This window comes from Pleurodeles waltl, chromosome 4_1 (genome assembly GCF_031143425.1).
Source record: "Pleurodeles waltl isolate 20211129_DDA chromosome 4_1, aPleWal1.hap1.20221129, whole genome shotgun sequence".
Lineage (NCBI taxonomy): Eukaryota > Metazoa > Chordata > Amphibia > Caudata > Salamandridae > Pleurodeles > Pleurodeles waltl.
The window spans coordinates 517,745,454-517,771,913 of record NC_090442.1 but is presented as its reverse complement, the minus strand read 5'-3'; the positions used below and the strand labels follow the sequence as shown (position 1 = coordinate 517,771,913).

The 26,460-nt window shown below is 45.7% G+C and overlaps 1 protein-coding gene across 1 annotated transcript in view; it reads right to left on the bottom strand.

Moving 5' to 3' along the window:
• The window catches only part of ADAMTS20 (ADAM metallopeptidase with thrombospondin type 1 motif 20), a 1,292,194-nt gene that overhangs the window by 324,875 nt on the left and 940,859 nt on the right, over positions 1-26,460 (bottom strand). The window contains exon 29 of the mRNA XM_069228834.1: positions 24,844-25,005. Coding sequence (XP_069084935.1) covers positions 24,844-25,005 — 162 coding nt within the window. The remainder of the gene's footprint in view (positions 1-24,843; positions 25,006-26,460) is intronic.

Here is a 26,460-nt window from a genome sequence, read left to right as displayed (position 1 = left end):
ACGATCATGCCAGGGTAGGTCACTTGTTGGCAGGCTCTGAAGCACCCCTACCTTAATGGTACAACTGGGCAACTACTAGTGTGCAGGGTCCTGTGGGTGTCAGGTGTGCAGGTGCTGGCATTAGGCATTGTACCCCATGGGCTGGTGACTACTGTTAGAAATGGGGTCTTTGGTTGGCACTCAGGTTACCCCCCTGTCCAAGCAAGGACCCTCACTCTAGTCAGGGTAAGCCACACACAATCCAAATTATCCTGTGCCCACCCTCTGGTAGCTTGGCACTGATCAGTCAGGCTTAACTTAAAAGGCAATGTGTAAAGTATTTGTGCTATAAATCATACAATACCACAATATAACACCACAAACTTACACCACACAGTGTTTAGAAAAATATATAATATTTATCTGAATGGATGCAGGTCAAAATGATTAAAGATGAAATAAGCAAATGTAGGGATGTCACTGAAAGTGATATCAAGTGTCCTTTAGAATTAAAAGATTACTGTGAAAGCAATAAAAAGTGTCTTAAGTTCTCCCAGAAACAACAAGTGTCTCTTGCGGGGCAAAGTACCTGGTTTGCGTTGAAAAAATCCTTGCAAGGGACCGCAGAGGAGGTGATGCGTGGAAAACGTGAGTGTGCATCGGTTTCGCGCCTTCGCACATGGACTTGCGTTGTTATTTTCCACACGGGGAAGATGTTGCATCGATTCCCGGTGCGTGGACTTGGATCCTCTTTGGGTTGTGGGGTTTTCAGATGCCCCGGGGACAATATGTGGAATCCTGGGCTTGCAGAGCAAAGTCACAGCGGCTGCGTCGATTCCGGTAGGTGATGCGTGGAATTTTCGTCCGCGCAGCAGGCGCTGCGTCGATTCCTCTCAGGAAGTCGGGCGGCGTCATTCTGAGTTGTCTTGCGTCGATCCAATAGGGCTATGCGTTGAAGTTCCTGTTGCGTCGCTGGTGCTGCGTCGATCTTCTGTTTGCGAAGTTGGGCTGCGTCGTTCTGGACTTGGCGTGCAGTGACATTTTCAGCGCGAGCAGGCTGCGCGTCTTTCTTGTCCGGCGGTGCATCGAATTTTCACCGCACGGGGATTTCAGCTGCAGGAGAGAAGTCTTTTTGGTCCTGAGACTTCAGGGAACAGGAGGCAAGCTCTATCCAAGCCCTTGGAGAACACTTCTGCAGCAAGGCAGGAGAGGAGCAAGACAGCAGGGCAACAGAAAGGCAGCATTCCTCTTCAGAAAGCAGTCAGGTGAGTCCTTTAGGCAGCCAGCAGTTCTTCTTGGCAGGGTGCAGATTCTGGTTCAGGTTTCTTCTCCAGGAAGTGTCTGAGGTGGTAGGGAAGAGGCCCTGTTTTTATACCCAAATGTGCCTTTGAAGTGGGGGAGACTTCAAAGAGTGGCTTAGAAGTGCACCAGGTCCCCTTTCAGTCAATCCTGTTTGCCAGGGTCCCAGTAGGGTGTGTGGCAGTCCTTTGTGTGAGAGAAGGCCCTCCACCCTCCCAGCCCAGGAAGACCCATTCAAAATGCAGATGTATGCAAGTGAGGCTGAGTATCCTGTGTTTGGGGTGTTTGGGGTGGAATGCACAAGGAGCTGTCAACTAAATCCAGCCAGACGTGGATTGTAAGGCACAGAAAAATTTAAGTGCAGAGAAATGCTCACTTTCTAAAAGTGGCATTTCAAAAATAGTAATGTTAAATCCATATTCACCACTCAGCAGGATTTTGTATTACCATTCTGGCCATACTAAATATGACCTTCCTACTCCTTTCAGATCAGCAGCTACCACTCAACAATGTATGAGGGCAGCCCCAATAGTAGCCTATGATGGGAGCAGGCCTCACAATAGTGTAACAACGAATTTAGGAGTTTTACACTACCAGGACATGCAAACTACACAGGTACATGTCCTGCCTTTTACCTACACAGCACCCTGCTCTAGGGGTTACCTAGGGCACACCTTAGGGGTGACTTATATGTACAAAAAGGGGAGTTTTAGGCTAGGCAAGCACTTTTAATTCGAATTGGCAGTGAAACTGCACACACAGGCCTTGCAATGGCAGGCCTGAGCCAAGGTTAAGGGGCTACTGAAGTGGGTGGCACAATCAGGGCTGCAGGTCCACTAGTAGCTTTTAATCTACAGGCCCTGGGCACATAGTGCACTCTACTAGGGTAAGTAAATTAAATAGCCCAATTGGGTGTGATCCAATGTTACCATGTTTAAAGGGAGAGAGCATATGCACTTTAGCACTGGTTAGCAGTGGTAAAGTGTGCAGAGTCTAAAAACCAGCAAAAACAGTATCTCAAAAGTGGAGGGAGGCAGGCAAAAAGTTAGGGGTGGCCATCCTAAGGCTGTCAGGTCTAACAACTACCTTAGTGAGTGTTTGAGCAAGGCCTAGTGCATAGGGCAGCTCAGTGTGTGTTGTGTCTGCCAACGGACGTGGTGTTGCTGGCATTGACCATGTGTGTCCTCTGTCTTTCCTCCCCTTCTTGTTTTGTCACCCTATCCTTGTGTGCATTAGCATAATCTGGTGGAGGAGTAGAGGCACTGGCAACGGAGGGAGCTGCATCCCACATAGCCCATGAGTGTGAATCCATGGAGGGTGAAGGCACCAGTGGGACGAAGGGAGAGGGGAGCTCCACGACGGGGACAGGAGGGGATACCAGCGACAGCGACTCCTCCTCTGATGGAAGATCCCTGGCGGTGGCGGACACCTCTGTGCCCACCCCAACAACAGGTACCGCTGCCACCCCCCCTTCCAGCACCGCCCTCCCCTCAGCATGTTTCCCGAGCCCGCTCACCCAGGAGGGTGGGCACTCCTTCGCCCCAGGCACCTCAGGCCCTGCCCCAGTAAGCCCTGCTGCCCTCAGAAAGGAGGCTATTGACCTCCTGAGATCCCTCACTGTTGGGCAGTCAGCCATTCTGAATCCCATCCAGGGTGTCGAGAGGCATTTGCAACAAACAAATGCATACCTGGAGGGCATTCATTCTGGCATGGCGGCCCAGAGAGCATTTCAGGCTCTGGCCTCCGCACTGATGGCATCCATTGTCCCTGTGTCCAGCCTCCCCCTCCAACTTCCACTACCTCAACCCAACCCCCTCTTCCTCAGCCTATCCCAAGCACACCTTTAGACCAGCATGCACACACATCAACACACAAAAGTGGCTCAGGAAAACATAAGCACCACACATCATCCCACAGGCACTCACACAAGCACCATACCAATGCACACATACCAACATCCAATGCCTCCACTGTGTTCCCCTCCTCCTCATCCTCCACCTCCCTCCCAGTATCGTCTCCACTCACAGCTGCATGCACTACATCATCAGCCACTGCCTCCATCACCATCACGCCCATCACAACACACTGCTCACAAGCAATCACCACCCCACAACCATTCACACATCCTGTGTCCTCTCCCAGTGTGTCTGTGAGCCCTCTTCCCAAAGTACACAAACACAGGCACACACCCACTCAACAGCCATCCACCTCACAATAGCCTCCAGCCCATGCACCTTCACCCAAACTCAGCAACGTACACCTCCTACAACCACTACCTCTTCCTTCACTCCCACACCCCCTCCATCTTCCCGTCCCAGTGTGACTAAAAAACTTTTCCTAGCTAACATTAACCTCTTCCCTACACCTCCCCCCGTCCTTCCCCTAGGGCCAGGATGTCTAGATCCTAGCCCAGCACCTCAGCTACCAAATCTGCGTCCGCTGTGGTCCCTGCAAGTCCGGGAGGATCTAAGGGGGCACCCGTCAGAGCTGCCAGTGTGCCATACAGATGGGAAGGACCACCCAATTCCGCCACCTGCCAAGGTCAAGAAGGGGCCGGCATGCAGCAGGGGAAAGTCACACCACCCACCCAGCAAGGCCTCATCCAAACACAAAGAGGACATTGCCAAGGTCCCAGCAGTGACTACCAAGGTGGGGAAGGGACACAAGAGCAAGGCCAAGTCACCGCAGGGCACAAAGCCACCTAGAGAGGGGCTAGTGACCACTATTTCCCCAGACATGCCAGTGACCTGTCCCACGGTCACCACCGCCGCAACGACCGTCACATGCACCACCACCTGCACTGCCGCTGCCACAATGTCAGTCAACAGCACCCTCCCCAGTGATCATCCGTCCGAGGCTGCCGGAGACGGTCTGGTGTCTCCCTCCACCACTACAGACACCTGCACCACTGGTAGCATCTTCAGCATCTCCGCCGCAGCCACCGCCACTGCCATCTGCACCGCCAAGTGCCCAGCCGGTGCCCCTACATCGGACGTCAGCAGCATCCCCAGTGGGCAGCCATCCGAGGCTGCAGGTGACATCCTGGACCCTGGACACACCACATGAGGCACCACCACCAGCACTGGCACTACCAGCAGTTTGAAGCCTAAGTCGCCTTAGGATGGAGTGTGGCTCTGCCTCCATGGAGTATCATGCTACCTGTTCCCTGCACATTTCGTGCCTGAGACACCTAGGTGAGAGACTGTGAACTGCCACACCCCAGTGCAGCATTACTGGGCACAATGCCCCCTACAGAACCAGTGGAGAGATGCATCCACTCCCCCAATCTCTGACAGGATGAATCAGACTGGGCACAAAGCCCCCTCCAGAACCAGTGGAGAAAGGCATCCACTCACCCAATCCTTGACAGGATGAAACAGATTGGGCACAATGCCCCCTCTTGAAACAGTCGAAGAAGCCACCCACTTGAGAGACTGTGGCTTTGCCCTCCCCAGGACCAAGCAGTGGGCAAACCAACCACTTGAGAGACTGTGGCTTTGCCCTCCCCAGGACCAAGCAGTGGGCAAACCACCCACTTGAGAGACTGTGGCTTTGCACTCCCCAGGACATCGCTGTGGGCATGGAGCCCTCTCGAGGAGCAGTGGCGTAGTACCATCTTCCGGCTGAGGTGCCACCCTTCCCTTCCCCCTGAGGTGCCTGTGTTTTTTCGACCTGATGCACCTGCAGTGTTCTCTCCATTTTGAGGCAGGTGTCATGTGTGGGCTTCGCCCATGATTTTTGGGACCAGTGGTCCACGGACATTTACAAGGGACATACTGATTATTTTAAATTTGATTGCTATATCTGAATGTTCTAAAATATCATTGGTTAAACGCATTTCCTTTTGTCCTTGTGTTCTTCCAAAGGGTGACGGGGTGTATCTGTAATGGTGTTAGATGTGTTGGTGTGTATGGTGTTGTGGGTGAGGGTGGGGGGTGGGAGTGTTGCGTGCCGCGTGTGTGTCACTCTCTTTTACCTTCCCCGTTCCCTGTGTGCTAGGTGCAGTACTCACCGTCATCGTCGTCGTCGACGCCGCCTTCTTTCTACTTCCTGTGTATGAGTAGATACACCAACATGGGAGGATCTGCAGTTCGGGCTCCATGGCATCCTGGTTCTTCGTGGAGTGTTGAAAGGCGAGTGTTTCCCCTTCGGTGTACTGTTTCTGCCATGCTTTTGATGTCGTTGGTACCGCCCCGGAAAAGCTGGTGGATTGGCCTCTCATGATAGGGTGAGTGGTACATTGTCTTCCGCCGTCTGTTGGCGGTGACCACCGCGGTGTTTGTTGCTGGCGGTCGGAGTGTTAAGGTGGCTGGCTATGTTGGCGGTTTCCGCCGTGGCCGTAATCCCATTTTTTTTTACCGCCGGCCTGTTGGCGGTGTTACAGCCGCTTTAACACCGACCACCAGGGTTGTAATGAGTGCCATAAAGTATATACACTTCTAGAAAACAGATGAGTTCATGTAGCTTGATTACTAGGAACCCCCCAGACTAGTGCAGAAATCCCTAAGCTACAACTAGCATGGAGAGAACGGGTATTTACAACTGAATACCCCTCAGACACTAGAGAGGTTCTGATACGACTAAGGCCTGGGGTACCCTTTTGCAAGTAGCACCCCAAATGCTGATCAACTGACATATTACACCTTTGTCCAGACTACTGGGGGACTGGTTGTAATTCCTCATTTTTGCATGGAGGTGACTTCATTTCTGTATTAGATGTCCACTTGGATCGCTCACTTGGCCGTCTTCCACAATCATAGGTACACAAAACAGTCAATGCATTAGGGAATTGGAAAGGGTTAGTGAAATTAGCATAAATTGCTTTCACATAAGTGTGATAAATTACGTGTAATTACACAAAATCGAAATCCATCACTTCAAGCTATATTTTATTGCAAAATGGATCCTAGTATAAACATTTGCTGCAGGAATGCTTTTAAATAGGATCACCATGAACGATACCCTTTCAAGTTCTGTTACTCATGTGTGTTTGCAGTATGTTTTTAGTGTGTATTACTGCAAACTGTGCCATTTGCAGTAATATTTTGCCACAAATGCCACGTACTAGCACAAAATGGCATAATGCCACAAACTCAGGAATGTCGTTTAACCAGTAAATTTCCAAAATCACAGCAGGCCTAGATAAAAGAATGCGGTGGGAGATGTGTGGATAGACGGAAACCCTCAAACAAGGATCTATTCATTATGTACCCTGGTGTACAGCCTGCATGAGAGACTGGACCATTTGGTCTGCTCCAGTATTCTTCTGGTGGAGATCTATAACAGAATATTTGGGAGGAACTATATCTAACCACACCCCACAAATATGGTGTAGACGGCTTGCACCAATAGCTTTATGGTGGTTGCAAGGCACACTGTTGGAGTATGCGGTGTTTTGTGCAACACTAGGGAGAGTCTATATGTCAGTATTTTGAAGAAAATGCAGGCTGAGCTTCATCCCAATCAATTGAATGGGAAACATTTAAAGTAGTGGTTAGGGGATACTGCATCCTCCACATGGTTGAAGGCAGATCAGTAACGGAACAGGGTAGATAATAATTTATTAAACATGGAGAAGGAGGGGACTCCAAAGTAGACACCCTCAAATGCATGAGGGAAGAGTATGCCACCTTGGTGGAGAAACAAAGATGCATACATTATGCAAAGTACATGATGAGACAAAACATGGAGGGTGATATGGCAGGTAGACTCCTAGCATGTATACTGAAGCCCAATCAGAGGGGAGCCCCCGCCAACAGTTATCAAGAATATCCAGTGAACGACTTAATAATAAAAGAGACCATTAATCATGCCTTTCATGGATATTACTCAAGTTTATATTAGGGACTGGACAGGTACATATTAGAGGAGGTGCATAAGTAATTAGTGGATATGGCAATATCACAGGTAGACCCCAAAATCAGTGGTGAGATGGACCTGTCAGTTGCAATCCAGGAGGACAGGGGTGTCTGTTGGCCCCTGTGAAGTTAGTAAGAACAGATGGGCTTCCACAGGAATTTGATGGCAATCAGGGGGATTGATTGACTCCCAGACTCATGGTTTTCTTAAAGTGATGTTCTAGACAGAACAATTACTCTCCACCAAGTTTCTAGCTCTGATAGCATAATTGCATAGACCTGCCAACTGTGAATGGCATCATAACACCCACCACTGATCATAAATACAGATCATAACATCAGGGGGAAAGCCTAGCTTGCAGAATGCTCCTACTTCTCCCCAAGCTGACCCATTCTGATCAGAATGGGTTTATCCCTGGTTGCAGTACGTCACAGCATTAGCCAACTATTCCAAGCCTTGGAGGAGGCTGGAAATAAGTGGTCCTATTTTACACTACCAGCTATAGCTACAGAGAAACATAGGGAGTGCCATAGCTGCACTGAGGTCCCAAATCCTTTAAAATCACTGTTTACTTCTGTAGCAGGGAAAGTGGCATTATTTAGAATGGTAATACTCTCCCAATTATTTTAGTTTTCCATCCTGCCAATAACAGTTTCCATAAAGGTGGAATTTGGATCTAGCTGGATTTCTAAAGTAAGGAGATTTGGATGTAATCATGTTACTGCATATGTACCATAAACAGATCATGTTCTGTTATGATCAACTTAACTGCATGCTATAACCAAATGCTCTTTTATTCACTAACCCTTGGCATGAGAAAGTACCTCTTTTTGCATGGTGATCCCCTTTTTTGTGTATTGATCCTGTCAGTTCTCTGACTGTGCAGTTGGACTTCGCTATTCAGGCTCAGTGCTTGTGCTCTGGCCAATAAAAAAGGTACTCTTGAATGGCTTATGTAATTTACCTATAAGTCGCTAGTACATGGTCTAGAGCAGTGGTTCTTAATCAGTCGTCCGTGGACCCCATGGGGTCCGTGAAGCCTACTTAGAAGGTCAGCAAGTGCTTAGAAAATAAATCATGCTAACAAATTAATAAAGTGTATATAAATAAAAAAGCAAAATGTAACATTGAAAACTATTAAATTAGCTGTAAATGTTAGGGAATTTGAAGCTGGGGGATAGAAAATTATGTTAGTATCCTCAGATTGTTTTGTGGGAGCAGTTTAAGTGCATCAAGCAGAATATAGTATGAACGATGAGTAGCCTCAATTGAATTTAGAGAAACTACAATCTTCCCATTAAAATTTAAATACTGATTTTGTTTGTATTTGTTTGTAAATTAAATGAAATACTTCATAATTTCTGTATTTGTTTGATGAATGCTTATTTCTGTATTTTTTGGGTATTGTTTTGTGTTTCAAATCAGTGAAAATGCTAAGGCCGGGGTCTCCAGCTTCCAGTAATAATGCATTGGGGTCCCCGGATTCAAATAATGATTCAAAGGGGGTCCCTGGGTTTCAATAATAATTAAGTGGGTGTCCACAGAAGATAAACAATTAAGAATCACTAGTCTAAAGATTACCCAGGGCCTATAAGTTAAATTTCATTAGTGAACTGAAGCACCTAGTGTGCCATCAAATACACTGTCAGTGTAAACATGGCTCCAGGCCTACCATTGTGGCCTGACTGTGGCAGTTTAATAACTGCAATTCAATCTGTCAAATTAGACCCTTTTGACAGGCCTAAACCTTACTGTTAAATACTAATTAGTCACCAGTAAGTAGATCTAAAATAGCACATAAGGCAGAGTGCATGGTATTTACAATTAGAACATGTAGAAAGCTAATATTAAACATATACTTACAGTGGCTACCATCTAAAAGCTATTTTCACTGTAGCGAGGTGGGCTGTACCATAGATACACACTGGGATGAATTATTACATTCAAGAATGAAATATCTGGCTAACAAACAACTAGAACTAGAATGTGTTGACTATTTGTAAAATGTATTAAAAGCCAATTTCATTGGTGAAGTTGGATTAATAATAAATAAATTGCACTTTTAGAAAACTACATTTTCCCTACCTTAAGGCCTCTAGAGATTGATTGTTGACTGAAAGAAGTGTGTAAACTGATCCTAAAGCAGAAACAAAGCTCTGGGTGTGGGAGGTACCACTGTTCCTCTGGCAGGATGACCATTTGGCCAGTGCCCAGGAACTTGAATAACTTCAAAGATGCCTCCCCTGTCACAGGCTTATGATACTTGACACCTGGGCTGGTCCCTTTCTTTGTTCTCAAGCCAGCCAGCCAGGCTCTATTCCCAGTGGGAGGGAGCTGCCCCCAGAACTGGTTTGATGTTACCACAAAAGAGAGGGTTACTCTTTTCCCTGGCCATATCTTTGGGGTAGGCATGCTGACTCTGCGCGTGAAAAAAGGGGTTTTGAATTTAGGCAGAAAGGGTTACTGTGGGACAGTCTGCAGTAGGGCACATAGGAACTACAGCAAAACTGTTTAGGGTTACCCTGGGAACTTTTATCCTGTTCATTAAGGAGGGGCTAAGAGTCACCTAGCTCCAGCCATGAATGTGGTATCCTCTAGCACCCTTTTCAGGACAGTTTGGACCTATAGAAGAACAAAATAAAGACTGCACCTGCTGTTTGAGACCCGTAGGGAGACCTGAAGGGCTGGCCCTGCTCACACTTGTACAGAGGACAAAGAACTGTTTCCCATGAGTCAGTTTGCTGACCTCCTGTTAAGCTACATGGTCATAACAAGCTGCACGAAGCCTTTTCCTAAACAGCCCATCTGACTAGGTCCAACTGGACCTGCCCTGAACTCTGCTGGTGGCTTCTGCGGGAGTGATTCTTGATCTCTCCCCCACACCCCCGGTGTTTTCCCTGAGGTCCTGAGACCCATGGATGTGTCAAATTTGACTCCTCCAAACATCTTGAGAAGCCTGGAAATTATAACGTTTTTGGCTCCTGTTAGAACTTGGGTCTCTAGTTTGCAGTCAGATTACACCCTGTTCAGTTAGGGACCCTCACTTTAGTCAGGGTAGGGGAGTTACACACCCAAGATAACCCCTGCCCACACTCTTGGTAGCTTGGCACAAGCAGTCAGGCTCATCTCAGAGGCAATGTGTAAGGTATGTGTACACACACATACACACACCCAATAACACTGTGAAACACCACAAAAGTACTCAACGCCAGTTTAGAAAAATAGCCAACATTTATCTGGGTAAAACAAGATCAAAACAACAAAAATCTAACATACACAAATATAGTTATAACTTTTTAAAGGTTTAAAAGAGTCTTAATCCTGAAAAATCAGTGGTTGTATCCTTATAACACACAGTACTTTGGATGCATCAAAAACAAAGATGATGTGGGTTGCAAAAGAGGTGATGCGTCGGAAAAGTAAGCAATGCGTTCATTATTCCTACACTGGACGGGAGATGCATAGATTCTTTTCCATTGGGTTTGCGATGCGTCGATTCTTTTCCCACCAGACGGGCGATGTGTGTCTTCTTTTTCCTGCCAGGCAGGAAATGCATTGATTCCTAATTGCTTTGCAGTATTGATGAAGAAAGTGACGCCCAGGGATGATGTGTGGAAAATCCAGATGTACAGCAAAGATGGATCCATGCTGAAGCAGGTGATGCATCAATGTTCAGCTGCAGTGCAGGCACTGCATCAATTTTACTGCCACAACAGCCTCAGTGCGTGGATTTTACTTCAGGTCACCAGCTTCTACCTCCAAGGACACCGGGACTAGATTTGGCATCACTTGGCAAGTCAAGACTCTAAGCAGAGGATCCCAGGCACTGGCAGATGAATTCTTTGATGTCCCTGAGACTTCACAACAGGAGGCATGCTCAGTTCATGCCCTTGGAGAGCCTTTAAAACTAGAATGTAGAAAACAAAGTCCAGTCCTTTCACTCCAAGGGCAGAAGCAGCAAGCAACAGGCCATCACAGCAAAGCAATAGGCAGAGTGGCAGTTCCTCCTACATCAACCAGCTCTTCTTCATAGGAGAACGGCCTCAGTCCAGAAGATTTCTGAAGTTGGGGGGTCAGCAGTCCAATACTTATACTTATTTCTGCCTTTGAGATAGGCAAACTTCAAAGGAAAATCATTGTAGTGCACAAGTCCCTGCCTGTCCCTCGCCTGGCCCCAGACACACTCCAGGGAGTTGAAGACTGCTTTGTGTAAGGACATGTACAGCCCTATTCAGGTGCAAGTGTCAGCTCCTCCCTCCACTCTAGGCGAGGAAGACTCCTCAGGATATGCAGGACACCCCTCAGCTTCCTTTGTGTGACTGTCTAGAGTGAATTCACAAACAGCTCAACTGTCAGTCTGACCCAGATATGTATTCAGCAGCCGGAAAGAGGCACAGAATGGTTAAGCAAGAAGATGGCCACTTTCTAAAAGCTGCATTATCTGCTCCCAATGAGAAACTGCACTTAAAAAATATTTCAAGGCAATCTCCATGTTAACCTCGGAGAGAGATAGGCCTTATAATAGTGAAAAATGAAATTGACAGTAGTTCACTATCAGGACATGTAAAACACACCAGTACATGGGCTACCTTTTAAATACATTGCACCCTGCCCATGGGGCTGCCTTAGGTCTACCTTAGGGGTGACTTACATGTAGTAAAAGGGAAGGTTTGGACCTGCAAGTGGGTAGACCTGCAAGGTCCAACTGGTAGTACAAAACTGCACACACAGACACTGCAATTGCAGGTCTGAGAAATGTTTGCAGGGCTACTCATGTGGGTGGCACAATCAGTGCTGCATGCCCACTAGTAGTAGCATTTGATTTGCAGGCCCTGGGCACACACACTACACTTTACTAGGGACTTACTAGTAAATCAAAAATGTAAATCATGGAGAAACCAATTCAATTTAGACAGAGAGCATTTACATGTTAGCAGTGGTCAGCAGTGGTAAAGTGCCCAGAGTCCTAAAGCCAACAAAAACTAAATTCAGCACAGGATCAAAAACAGGATGGCAGAAGCAAAACATACAGGGGAAACCACACCAAGAGCTGACAGGTTTAACAGCTCCAAAGACCTCCACGGCAGACCTGCCAAGTTAATCCAGCCAAGCTGGGTTGCTGCTGGGCTGAAGATTCAGGGTTCTCCCACTCAGAGCTTTTCTGATTCAGAAAATCGGTTTCAGCTAGACCTTGTGGAGTAAGTGTCTAGCCTTGTGAAGTTCTCTTTACTTCCCCCTACAGCCTTGTCTCACTAGAGGCAAGTTCCAAAACAATGACTAAATTAATATAGATAACTTGACCAGGTTAATGTGCCTTTTCTGTCATTTTGGTGTCATATTTTTCATTAAATGTATTTTTATAACTGGATTTGCATTTTTATTGTTTGTGTATTTGACCTTTTAACTGGTTTGGTACATCTAAATGCTTTACACATGTTCTTAAATTAAGCCTGTCTGCTCTGTGTCATAGGTACAACGGGTTGAGCTTGGGTTTAAATTAATAAAAACTTTTCTGGACCTAAAACGATAGTGACATGTGTGGTGGACTCCTATCCACCCCACTAGTAATCTAGAAATCTACTTTTTCTCACTCAGGAAAGAGCAAGGGTTAGTGCAAAAGTATTAAAACAACTATGGACACATTAACATTGAGACTCAATTTGATCACTCTTACTCAAATTGTTCGGCCTTTCTATACTCAGCCGAAGACCTGGGTGCTGATGTTCTGGAACCAGAATGAAGGGCATGGCAGCTCAACACATTAAACAGTCAGGCAAACTTTTTGCCTTCCTCCTCCTCTTTTTCTGACCTTCTCTGGTTGGTCTTAGGGCTTTCATCACTTTACCACTGGTGACCAGTGCTAAAGTGCATGTGCTTCTCCACTAAACATAGTAATTAATACACAATTGGCATACTTAATTTACTTGTAAGCTCCTTGCAAAGTGGTATCCCATATGCCCAGCACCTGTAAAGCAAATGCTACTAGTTGGCCTGCGGCACTGTTTATGCCACCCACTTAAGTAGCCCTTAAAGCAAGTCTCAGGCCTGACACTGCAAGCCTTAAACTCTCCTTTTATTACAAATACGCCACCCCCAAGATAGGCCCTAGGTAGCCCATTGGGCAGGGTGCTATGTAACTAAAAGGTAGGACATGCACTTTTAAGTTCTCCATATCCTCATAGCAAAAAAAATCATAAAGTGTTTTTTTCACTACTGTGAGGCCGGCCCTTCTCATAAGTTAACATTGGGGATTCCGTCATATACTTTTAAGCTGTAATATCTGATTGAGAAGGAGTAGGTGTGTCATGTTTCATGTCATTGGAATGGTAATGATAAATCCTCTATACTAGTAAAGCTGAGTTTTACATTACTATTTTAGAAATGCCACTTTTAGAGAGTGGGTATTTCTCTGCTGTTGCAGCTGTGTGTGGCTGCAACCTGTCTCCAATACACATCTGGGGTGGATGACATTTACACTTTAGGTATTCTCCTATACTGCCACAAACATAGGAAGGTTTGGTGTGTCTGAGTATTCATCTACATTCATCTGCATTCTGGTAGCTCTTCCTGGGCAGGGAGGCGGGGAGGGGGATGATGCTTACACCTCAATAAGTGCCTGTCTGCAGACAAAGGGCTACCACCTACTTGTAGCCAGGGCTGAGAAAGAAAGGATATTTGTGCACTTCAAAGATCCTTCTTTGAAGTCACCCCCACTTCAAAGGCACTTTTGGGAATAAATACTGAGTCTCTGACCCCACCAAATCAGACACCCCTGGACATATAACTGGACTGTCAGAGGAACTGCTGTGCTGCTTAAAGGACTCATCTGCTGAACTGCTAGAGTTGGAAGGTCTGCTTTGCCCTGCTGCTGCTGGACTCTGACTCTCCTGAAGGAGAGCTGTACTCTGCCTTCTACTGTAAGTGTGTTCCAAGGGCTTGTTGGCTTGCCTCCTGTTGCTTGAGACTTAGTGATATCGAAGTCTCTACCCCGGCTCCTGTGCCTGGTTCACTGGAAGTGGACCAAGATACTTGCCTCACGGAAATGTATGCATCTCCTCTTTGCATGAATTAGAACCAGCGCATCGACCTGGTTGTGGGAGCAGAATGGTGCATCGACTTGAGAGCTCAATGTCTCGGACCTGTGCATTGCCACCGCAGCAGTCTACAGAGATCGACGCATCCCTTGACTGCGTGGAGAAACCCAGAGCATTGTACTTCAAAACCAACTCATCTCGGACCCAGTGCTTGTCGTCTGAACCGACCAATTGTCTTCACTGCATGGGACAGATCAATGCATCGCCATCTCTGCGAGGGCCTGATAGCCAAATTTCACTACACATCTCAGTGTTGTGACTAGGAAAGGTGCTTTGTTCATCTGGGCCTGCATGGGTCCTGTAGCCAGCCTCTGCTTCTTAGAGGTTGGCCCAAACTTTGACTTTGCCCCAGCACCGCACAATCTAAAGTAACCCCTAAAGTGCTTTTTGCTTCCAAGAGCTGTTTTAACACTTAGGGGGTCATTACAACATTGGCAGGCGAATGCGGGCGCACTCCCGCGGTGCCCATTACAACATCATTACAAACCTAGTTTACGCCCGCCGGGCCAGCTGGGATGCGGCCGCAACATAGGAGCCGGCTCCTAATGGAGCCGGCGGTGTTGCGGCCGTGCGACGGGTGCAGTTGCACCCGTCGCGCTTTTCACTGTCTGCTATGCAGACAGTGAAAAGCTGCATGGGGCCCCCAGGGGCCCCAGGACTCCCCTTACCGCCAGCCTCTTCCTGGCGGTGCAAACCGCCAGAAACAGGCTGGCGGTAGGGAAGTCATAATCCCCAGGGCAGCGCTGCTTGCAGCGCTGCCCTGGCGGATTATCACCGCTGGGGCTAAAACGGCGGGAAACCGCCGGCCCCGGCGGTGCGACCGCGGTGCTACCGCCGCGGTCGAAATATGGGTCTCCGTACCGCCAGCCTGTTGGCGGTACGGACGCCACTTAAGCCCTGGCGGTCTCAGACCGCCAGGGTGGTAATGACCACCATATTCTTCTAAAATTCATTTATTGACTTGTATTTATTGGATTTTTACCATTTTGGTCTTGTTCTGTTTAGAATATAAAATCTATCTTTCAAACCTGAGTGGAGTCTTCTTTTGATGTTTTCATTTTGTTACTGTGTGTTACACAAATACTTTACACATTGCCTCTTTAGATAAGTCTGATGAACAAGTACTTACCTTCGGTAAAACCTTACCTGGTAGAGACTATACCTAGCTGCAGATTCCTTATCTTTGAATTCTCCCCAGGCATCAGGCTCAATCCGGAAGATTTACGTGAGCACTATCCCTGTTCACCATTGGTGGTGTTGATCGCCTCTGCATCTGTCCTCGGCGTCATCTGTGCCAGATTTGACATTACAGTTCTGATATAGGCGCCACCTAGGCACAATGACGTCAGTTTCTTTTCAATACTTTCAATTCCAGAAGGGCAGAGTCATTAATAACACTGACCACTTGTGTGTCAGACTAAGGCCCTTGAAAAAAAAGTCTCTGCCCCTAGAAATCTATTCACAGAGTGGGGTGGATAGCTGGGTCGGTGAGGAATCTGCAGCTAGATATTTTCTCTATCAGATAAGGCATTACCAAAGGTAATTAACTTGTCCATCTGAAAGAGATTTCCAGCTGCAGGTTCCTTACCTTTGAATAGATACCCAAGCAATACCATCCCTGGAGATGGGTCTGCGAACCAATGTCAAACAAAAAAGTCCTGCAGGACAGAATGGGCAAAGTGGCTGTCCCTGCAGACCTGACTATCCATGCAACAGTGTTTAGTAAAGGTGTACAGAGACACCCACTTAGTCACCAGAATTATGCCCTAGACTGGAACTCCATGTGCTAGCGCAATGTTAGCACCTTCCTTTCGACTGAGACCTCAAACTACGTGGAGTCTTGTGCCGGGTTGCCATTAACTTTAGAGACCGCTCCCTCAAAGCCTTCGGATGCATGACCCGACACTGCATGACTTCACACCACAAACACACGAGGTGTGAATCCATCATACACATCTGGTAGCATGAGCGTGAAAACTCTTGGGAGGTTGCTTTTTGGCCTGTGCATAGCAGATCATAATGCAGTGTATGACCCATCTAGAGATGATCTGCTTTTGCACTGCCCTAACTTTCTTCACACCCACATGCCCTACAAAGAGTTGGTCATCCACATGGAACTCTTTTGTACGATCAAGGTAGAATGCCAATGCTCTTTTAGGGTCCACGCCGTGACGTCTCTCCTCTTCCTTAGAAGGATTTGGGGGTGCATAAAATGTAGGCAGGGTTCTAAATTGGCCTACATGAAATGGTGTGACCACTTTCAGCAGAAAAGAGGCCCTAGTGCAAAGCACCACTTTATCAAGATAAATAGAAAGGTTGGAGAGTTTAGATGATAAGGCCTGCAGCTAACTCATTCTGTGGGCAGATATAAATGCCACCAGGAAGGCTGTTTTAAATGTGAGGGTGAGCACAATTTATGTTTTAGTGTGTATCTGACTTACCTTGACTCGGACTTTGGTTCCAGCTTGTACAGAGTGCATACACAATTTAAATCAATTATTTCATACCAAGACAACAAAATCCAATGAGCAGAACCAAAGTTATGATTTTTTATAGTGTTTTATAAAAACTAGTGCTTCAAAGAATAAACCATGAACTGCAGATATCTAGATGCACAAGACTAGATCAAAGTCTAAAAAAACAGCTGACCATGATGGAGCGTGGGTCAGCAAGAAGTGGATTGGGCACGGTTGGCGTTACCTTCTGACTTGAGAAGGTAAAGTTCAAAGAGGCGAGGCTGCAGGCGGTGTCTGAGGATGGAAGATCTTCGTCAGGGAGCAGTTGGACAAAGCTGCTGTGAACAGTTCTAAGTTCAAACTTAGTCACTTTTTTGGAAGTTAAAAATCTCCAGTGGGATGAAGCAGGAGGCAATAGCTGGAGACAGCTACAGGAGCTCAGATACCTCTTCAGTGAAGGACCACTAAATAGGATTTGCTGCTCCAAAGAAGAATGTAGCTGGAGGAACCCCAAAGTCAGGCCAACTGGCAATGCACCTAGGAATGATCAACAAACAGGTTGGCCTCATTCTTCTCCCAGTCCTCAGAGCAGTTTTATCTCAAAATTGTTTAAGACCCAAGTTTATGTATTATGGCTATCTGGGCACCTTCCCTTCAGTACCACAACCAAGGATTCAAGACCAGTGGCACACCCCTTGAGGATTCAGGACTCACACTTGTGGGTCTAGGTGCAGGTTCAAGATCGTGGACGCCTTTTATGTCCCTGTGGCTCTGAACAAGAGGGCAGTAAATAAGCCCTTAGAGTCACTCTGTTTGTCCTAGGTTCAGGTGAAGATGTAGGGCTCAAACAGCAGGGCTGGGCTTTGAGGGTTTAAGGCAGGATTCAGTCAGCAAAGCAGTCCTTCCAGATCTAGCAAAGCATCTTTTTGGAGGCCACAGCAGCCCACAGCAGCAGGAAGTCCACGAAGAGTCCTTCTGCAGGTCCAGAAACCAAACAGAAGGGAGGGCTTGAGGGCCCTATTGTTCTACCTGGTGACTCCTTTGAAGTTGGGAGAAGCTTCTAGAGGTTTCTCTTTGAAGTTTTTCAACTTTCTTGACTCTCCTGCCCTGGCTCCAAGATGGCTGCAGAGACAATGTAGTGGTGACAAGTCCTTTGTGTGAAGGCAGAGCATAGCCTATTTACTAGCAAGTGGGGCTGTGCCCAGCTGTGCCCCCCCCCATCCTGCCAGGACATGGCCCATCCAGGCACAACTAAACCCTCTATTGTCTGACTGTTTGGCAGGAATTCACAAGGTCTGTCAGTTACACCCAGTCGTATGACCCAGGGGAGGCTACAGACACCAAATAGCTGAGGATAGAATAATCACAATTTTCTAAAAGTGGCAGTTTCAAAATTGTAATTTAAAATCTGACTTTACCATTAAAGAGGATTTCCATTACAATTTCATAGACATCAAATATGAGATGCTTACCTGGTCACACAAGTTAGCACTTAATAAATATAACAAGGTAACACATTGTAAAACTTAAAAGTACATGTCCAACCTTTTAGTTACAATGCACCCTGCCCTTTGGGGTACCTACAACCTGACTTATGGGTGATTTACATGCAATAAAATGAAAGCTTGGGGCTTAGTAAGAAGGATGCCTAGACAAATCACATTGACTATTTAATATCTGCAGTTAGGTTGCAATGTCAGACCTGGGATATGTTTTCAGGGGTTACTTAGGTGGGGTTGCACAGTAAGTACTGCAGGCCCACTAATGGCATTCAATTTACATGCTCTGGCTATATAGTAAGCCACTCTACAAGAGACTTATAAGTACATTAAATATTCCAATCAGGTGTAAAACGTGTTTAGGGGAGACAGCACATGCACTTTAGCACTAGTCAACAGCAGTAAAGTGCAGAGAGTTGTATGGCCAACAAAAATGAATTATGGCAGAAAAAGGAAAGTTAGTAGGCAAAAAGTTTGGAGGAATAGCACTGACAGATAATACACATGCCCCCACCTGAAAGTGGGGAGAACTACACACCCTCCTGGCTGTTCTCATCACTAGGGCAGAAGAATCTGGCTAGACCATCAGCATCGGACTAGGCTAATAAAGGATGGTGTTTCACCGTTAGGTTCATCCCCAGTATGAAGATGGACCACCTCAACAATTCTGGACTCATCCCTCATTTGCATGAGCCTCCTGAGGGACCTGTGGTCTGTTTGAACCCGAAAGTGAGCCTCAAACAAGTATGGTCTCATCATCTTCAGTGCCTAGACCACAACAAGGCTTCTCTCTCAATAGCACTCCACTTCTGTTCCCTGGAGATAAAGGCTTATGGTTGGTCTAGGTCCTCCTCATTGAGCTATGATAAGATGGGCCCTATGTAAATGCTCTGAGGCAACTTTTTGGATTATGAACTCTTTAAGAATGTCAAGGGTCTTGAGCACAGGGGTTATGCAGAAGGCATGTTTGAGGATGGAAAAGGCTTTGTGGCAAGTCTCTGTCCGGATCACCTTCTTGGCTGCTTCTTGAAAATCAGCTCAGTCAAGAAGGCAACAACGATGCCACATCCCATGACAAACTACCTGTAGTATCCAATGAGGCCCAGGATGGCCCTCATCTCAGTCTGAGTTTTTAGGGGGCTCCCAGGCCAGAATAGTCTCTATTTTGGTCTGGGGTGGCAGCACCTTACCCCTGATCACAAGGTGTCCAGAGTACACCACAGAGTCCGGCACTATAGGCACCTACTAGCCTTGATAGTCAGGCCTGCCTGTTACAGGGCCTAAAGCACTTCCAGCAGGTGAAAAGAGGTAGTCCCTCCTAGCTGCTGGTGAAAATAGTCATATCATCCAGGTAAACAGCACAAAAGGCCTCCATACCTGTTTCACCAACCTCTGGAAGTGGCAGGGGTTGTTTTTCAGCCAAAAGGGCATTACCTTAAACTGAAAGTAGCCCTCTGGGATATAAAATTCTGACCTCTCAATAGCCACCTTGGGACAATCTGCCAGTATCCTGAACTCAAATCAAAAGACATCAGGAACTTGCAGCTCCTAATCTGTCAATGAGCTTATCATCAGCTAAGGGGATGGGGTAAGTATAAGTCTTGGTGACTGAGTCAGGCGTCCTGTCATCTACCTAGACCAGGAGTTTTAAGGCAGTGTCCGGTGTGGCAGCTGTTAGTACGACCACCACTGGGCCTAACCAGGGACTACCAGAGTGCTCAGTCACCCACAGCTCCAACTGTTTAGAGACCTTCACTTTGAAGCTTGCCCTTACTTTGTCTGTATATTTTAATTTTGACAAGAAAGCTGCCTCCTTTATCAATATCATGGGTACAAAGATGTGTAATCCCATGAATGATGGAAAACAGAGAGGCAAACTGTCCCAGCAACCGGTGACAGTCCCTCTGCTGTTACAGGGTTAGGGTAGGGGAGAGGCTGACACCCTCCAATGACCCATCTTTTTCTTCAGATGACAGGAGGTCAGGGATAGGTTTACTCTCCTCCTCCTCCCGATCAACTTTCACCAACAGCATTGTCACCTCAGACCTATTTTAGTGGGATTTGAGGCGTTATTTTGGAGTACCCTTAAGGGGTTTCAGGCAGTCATGAGATCTGCCAGGTACCTCGCCTCCCCTTTCCTCTCATCTACCTCATATGGCCCAGTCGAACCATCTTGGAGGGACCTGGGCTGCACTGGCTCCACAACCTACACTTTCTGTCCAGGTTGAAATCCCACCATAGTAGCTGTCTGGTTGTACCATTGCTTTATAACGTCCTGGCTGGTCTCCAAGTTTTCAGAAGCTTTCTTCCAGAACTTGTTGAGCAGGTTCATGAAGGCCAGCATGAAGGAAACTTGGGGGTTTCTTGGGAACATCCTCCCACCTCTGCTTGACCAGACTGAGAGGTCTCCTAACAGGGTGAACATACAGAAGCTCAAATGGCTAAACCTATTTCCCTTCTGTGGTACCTCCCTGTAGACAAAAAGCAGGCATGAACAAGAATGTTCCACAACAGCCTCATGGGCTCAGGCATGCCCATAATCACACCACAGTTAAAACCACTTACATTCAAGCTAATCAGCAACCAACTCTTTGAACCACACCTTATGCATCAAAACAAGCACCACGTGAATTTGTAGAAAATAAACAAAGTTTTAATGTAGCAATATGAGCAGAGCAAGGATACACATATTTTCTTTTGTCAATCTGTGCAAAGCATTTTAAAAGTTATTGAAAAAGCTTCAACACCATCAGTAAAACTACCATCATAATGCTATAGCACAAAACATAAAACATAAGAAAAAGAAAAATGAAGAAGGGAGAAGTGACTAAGACACCACAATTTGTCTATTTTAATGCTGTAGGTCCACTAAAATATCAACAGGGATCTGTGATACACACAACTTTTCAGCTACAGTATCCTCGGCATAGCAGGTTCTGTATGTATATATGTTGACCCATTTCGGTGGTAATATTAAATAGGAACCACCTTCTTCAGCACAGTACAACTCATTATGTTTCACAACAAAATTTTAAAGAGTCCAAATAGCTTATTTATGTCCTTCGACTAGGTTCCAATAATCTGAAAAAAGGAATCTTCTACTGTTCTGGAGAATCACATTAGGTATGTGACTCTATCTGACTCTCTCTCCACTGTATCAATATCCCAGCAATGAGATCTTCATTACACCCTCCCGTATGTAAATGGAATGGGTTTTATTATGATGAAATAATTCTTCTTCCTGGTATGGAGATTCCTTTATTCATAGTGGCCTGTGTTTATAAATAAGGGATACTCAAGATCAGCAGACTACTATTTGTAAGACTGGCACACTGTTCACTACCTTGTAAGTCTCTTTCTGCAGTGACTTCTATCCGCTGCAGGTCCAATCACAGTCCTCAGAGGTATGACCTCTGGGTACCTAGTAGCAAAGTCCCATAAGAAAAATCCCACAACAATTTAGAACAAATAAGTAAACTTTAATAAATTATTTGACACTAACATGATGAAAATCCAATCAGTAGAACTGGAATTATGAATTTGTAAAGTTTTTTACTAAACACTAGAGTCTAAATGATGAAAGCACCAATTGTTGACATCTAGTCACACGAGACTGGGTCAAAGTTGAAAAATATGGTCAACCCCAATGGATACAAGACGGCAATGGGGCCCCATTGAAACTTACCTTTAGTCGTAGAAGAAATTTGAAAGTAAAAGTGTTGAGGCTGCAAGCGGTCTCCAAAGAGGGAGCGTCGTTGTCGGGAAGCCACTGGCAAAATCACATTAAAAATGTCTCTGTTGGGACTTAGTCATTTTTTCAGAAGTGATGAGGCAGGAGGCTGTAGCTAGAGACAGTTCCAGGAGCTCGGATACCTCTTTGGTGAAGGACTGCTGAACAGAATTTGCAGTTGCAGAGAAGACGGTAGCAAGATCAGCCTTAAAGTAAGGCTAACTGGCAATGCACCTTAGGAAGATCGATGAGCAGGTTGGTCCCAATCTTCCCTCAGCTCGCAGAGCAGTTTTTTTTACAAAAATTTTATAAGTGCCAAGTTTTGGCTTTTGGCTATCTGGGTACCTTTAGCTCCACAACGAAAGGGTCCAAGACTGGTGGGATACCACTTGGGAGTTCAGGGCTCATTCTCGCTGATCCAGGTGCAGGTTCAAAATGTTAGGAGCCCTTTATGTCTCTGTGGCTCTGAACAGGAGGCCAGTAAACTAATCCTTGGAGTCACTCTGGTATTCCTGAGTTCAGGTGCAAGATGCAAGGCTCAAACAGGAGGGCTGACCTCTGAGGGTTTGAGGCAGGATCCAGGAAGTAAGGCAGTCCTTCCAGGTGCAACAAAGCAGTCTTGTGGAGTGCACAGCAGGCTACAGAAGTAGGCAGTCCTCTGAAAGTCCTTCAGAATGTCCAAAAAGTGAACTGAAGAATATGTCTGAGAGCCTCATTTTTATAGCAGGTGCCTCCTCTGAAGTTAGGAGAAGTTTCTAGAGGCCTCTCTTTAAAGTGATCAGAATTTCCTTACTCCCCTGCCCTAGCTCCACGATGGCTGAAAAGACAAAGTGGGGATGACAAGCCCTTCATGTGAAGGCAGAACACAGCCTAGGCAGTTACAGGTGGGGCTATGCCCAGCTTCGGCTCCTAACTGGTCTTAGGATTCTGTGCACTTTACTACTGCTAACCAGTGCTAGAGTTCTTGTTCTCTCTCCACTAAATATGGTTAAGCTGGTTTACATCTGATTGGCATATTTAATTTACATATACATACCTTGCAGTGTAGTATACCACATACCCAGGGCCTGTAAATTAAATGCTACTAGTGGGTCCGCAGCATGTATTGTGCTGCCCCACCTAAGTAGCCCCTAAAAACATGTTCCAGGTCTGCCATTGCAGCCTGAGAGCAGTTATTAAACTGCCAATGCAACTTAGCAAAAGTCCCCCCTTGCCAGACCTTAAATACCCCCTTTTATTGCATATAAGTCACCCCTAAGGTAGGCCATGGGGCAGGAGTAAGTAAAGATGATGGACATGTGCATTCAAGTTTTACATGTCCTGGTAGTGAAAGTCCCCTAAATTATTTTTTCACTACTGTGAAGTCTAACTGACATATAGGATAATATTGGGTTGCCCTACTACATTTAGTAACTACTACATTTTGATTGGGACCAGGTGATACTCTTTAATGGTAAAGTCATATTTTAAATTACAATTTTGAAAATGCCATTTTTAGAAAAGGGTCCACTGCACACTGTATCACTGGAACCTAGCAATACCTGGCTGATGAGCCCATAACTAGGGCAAAACCAGTCCTGGGCTGCTTGTGTTATGGATCATAGAAGACCAGGCTTGGCAGTTTGGGCTGGAATTTTCCCATTGGAGTAGAGTTGAGACTGATTTGCAAATAGCTGGGTCCAAACTGAGGTGGCAAGATGTGCAAAACAAAGATAGATTGGGATCCACCACAAGTGATTACTAGTGACTGAGCTGAATTTGATTATTCCACCCATCACTGTTTTGTATACTTTTAGAAAAGTTGTCATTTTCCTGCCCTGAGCCATTTGGTGCCTGTAGCCTACCCTGGGTCACATGACGTGGTGCACCTGACAGAATTTGTGAATTCCTGCCAAATACACCGGAACACAATGGACAACAAAGTAGGTAGGCTCTTTTTTCATATCTGGAGGACATGCAGCAGTAGTCATCCCATAATAGCTCCAGAGCGGTCCAGTCACCCAACACAACTTACTTCAAGACTGGCAAGGGTGTACGTCTGCAAGAGAAAACCTCCATAACATGCCCTTCACTCTCCTTCAGTGCATACAAAGAACCAAGCTATAGTCTTCTCTATATGATACACTTTTATCAGGGTGACTGCCAGCAGCTGCAGACACTCACCACTAAATGTATGTTTCATTATCTATGAACCTCATCATCTACCTCAGAGAGTTCTCTACCACTGGGTGAAGTGTTCTGGTTGATTTTGGTGATGACTTAGGACCATCTAACATCATGAGTTACCCAGACTAGTTTGCCTGTCTGATTTTTCTTCATTGATGAAGCCTATAATGGATCTGGCTCTCCTCAGACAGTAGCTTCTAGTAGATTTTCAATCCTCCTAGGGAAAGACACTGTCAGACAAATGAGTTCCAACATAAGTGGATGACATCTTCAATGGATGGAACAACACTGGACTACAGTCGTATTACTGTTTGAGGTGTTCAATAATCTCGGCAGGTGGATTGAACCAGAACACATATAAACCCCCACAAATCACTATGCCTGAAAATATGGAAATCCTACCAAGCTAACAAAATTGTTGTATTTGCAAATTTACATTGTGCACAGGAGATCTGTAACACTAATTCTGCAAATCAGTTTGTGCGTTTTCAAGATAAAGTAAGCATTGTGTCTACTTAAATTCAATTTAGGTGTGCAAAATGTTTTAACAATCTTACCTAATTCTGGTCATTAATATTTTGCGATGTCATTCCTGCTTTGTAAGGCTCTTACTGTATTAATGGTAAATACAAATATTCAAATAATTGCTTCTGAACAATTGCAAAGCCAAGGGTCATTTTTAGTGACAATGCAATAAATAAAATATATCATTGTGTACCTGAATAAAAAAAGGCATGTTTTAATGTAAAAGCAGATCTTACTTCTCCCCAGCTGCCATAGTTCCATCTTGGACATGGTCCTGAATCACAGTGCCTCGATTCTGGTGGTTTAGATGTTTCATCACAATAACTGGTGCTCCTCCCTTCCTCATCTTGACACACCACAACACGCCTTTGGAATCCACCATTACATGTACTGGAGCACTAGTGAAACAAAAATTCAATGAATAGACTCCTAGACAAACAATTCTCATCATTTCAATATACAGGGCATGACCAAACTACTGAATGTAGAGTACAGTTAATATGCTAAATATTTACAGCTTCATATTTTTTTACAAGGCTCCATAGTATTTTTTATGGGACTGGATACTTTTTTCAATAAATAACTACTGTACAGTGGTGTAGAAGTGAGCAGGTAGAAAGGGACTCACTCATCACTTTTGATTCTTCCGGCTGCTGAAGATTAATACAATATTCAAGGTTTCTCAGTACACTAGATGCTGTGTATGGCTGGTTACCATTCCATGACATTGCTTCACTTGGATGAAGAGAGGTAGCAGAAGCTGGTTCTTTAAGAGCAGTCCAAGTAGGAATTTCATGTGGAATGTGATGTGCAGCCTGCAGTCCAGCATGCCCTTGATCAAGCAACAGCAAAGCTTGGGGACATGCGCCCTGACGGAATGGAGACTGCTGCCTTTGCTGCACTACCACAAATCAGAAGTCATAATATACAGTAAAAAGAAAATCAGATATTTATGAGTCCCAACCATTTACGGGATAAATAACGAGTTGTACGTTGTAAGGTCATTGCAAGTCCCCGATGACTTCAAATACCATCCTGTACTCAAACCTAGCAGTGCAGTAAAGAAAGAATCATACATTTCTCCCCAGCAGCTAGTCACTATCATGTTTCAGGCTAAAAACAAATTAAGGGAGAGTGATCTGAAAAGCTAGACATCCTTTACCTGTTTATGTGGTAGATGTGTTTCTAGTGAAGACTTAATTTTCAGGTGATTTAACAAAAGACAAAAAATCTGTACCATCTTAAAGGTATGCACAGTAGAACTCTTGTGGTTCTGGGTGAACTCTGAACAGCAGGTCAGCAATGGATGGGAGGTGTTAAGGTGTGGTCAATAGAAAATATGATGTGTGGTCAATAGATAATAAGATGCAATGCACCATACATTATTTATGTATGCATTTTGTATTTGTAAAGTGCATTCTGGACGTGGCATCGAAGCGCTAAGCAGCAATCAGTGGAAAAAAGAGAGAGAACTCGAAAGAGGGCACAGGAAGCAACTAGAGAAATAGCAAGAGTTACTATGGAAAGAGCCATGTTTTCTGCTGCCTCCTAAAGGCCATACATTTATGTTCCTTCCTAATAGACAGAGGAAGAGTGTTCCAGCATTTGGCTGCTGCCACTGTGAAAGCTTTGTCACCCCATCTGGCCATATTGCTATGAGGGACAGAGATCAAATGGAGTCCTGCTGACTTAAGCAGTCGGCCCGGCACATACCACCGCAAGGAAGAACAAAGATATTCAGAACCTATCTAGTAAAGAGCCTTACGTGCCAGACAGAGTCTTGAAAGTGATGCGCTTCCTGACCGATGACCAATGTAATTGCTTCAGACTGCAGCTGGCTGAAGCTGAGCGAG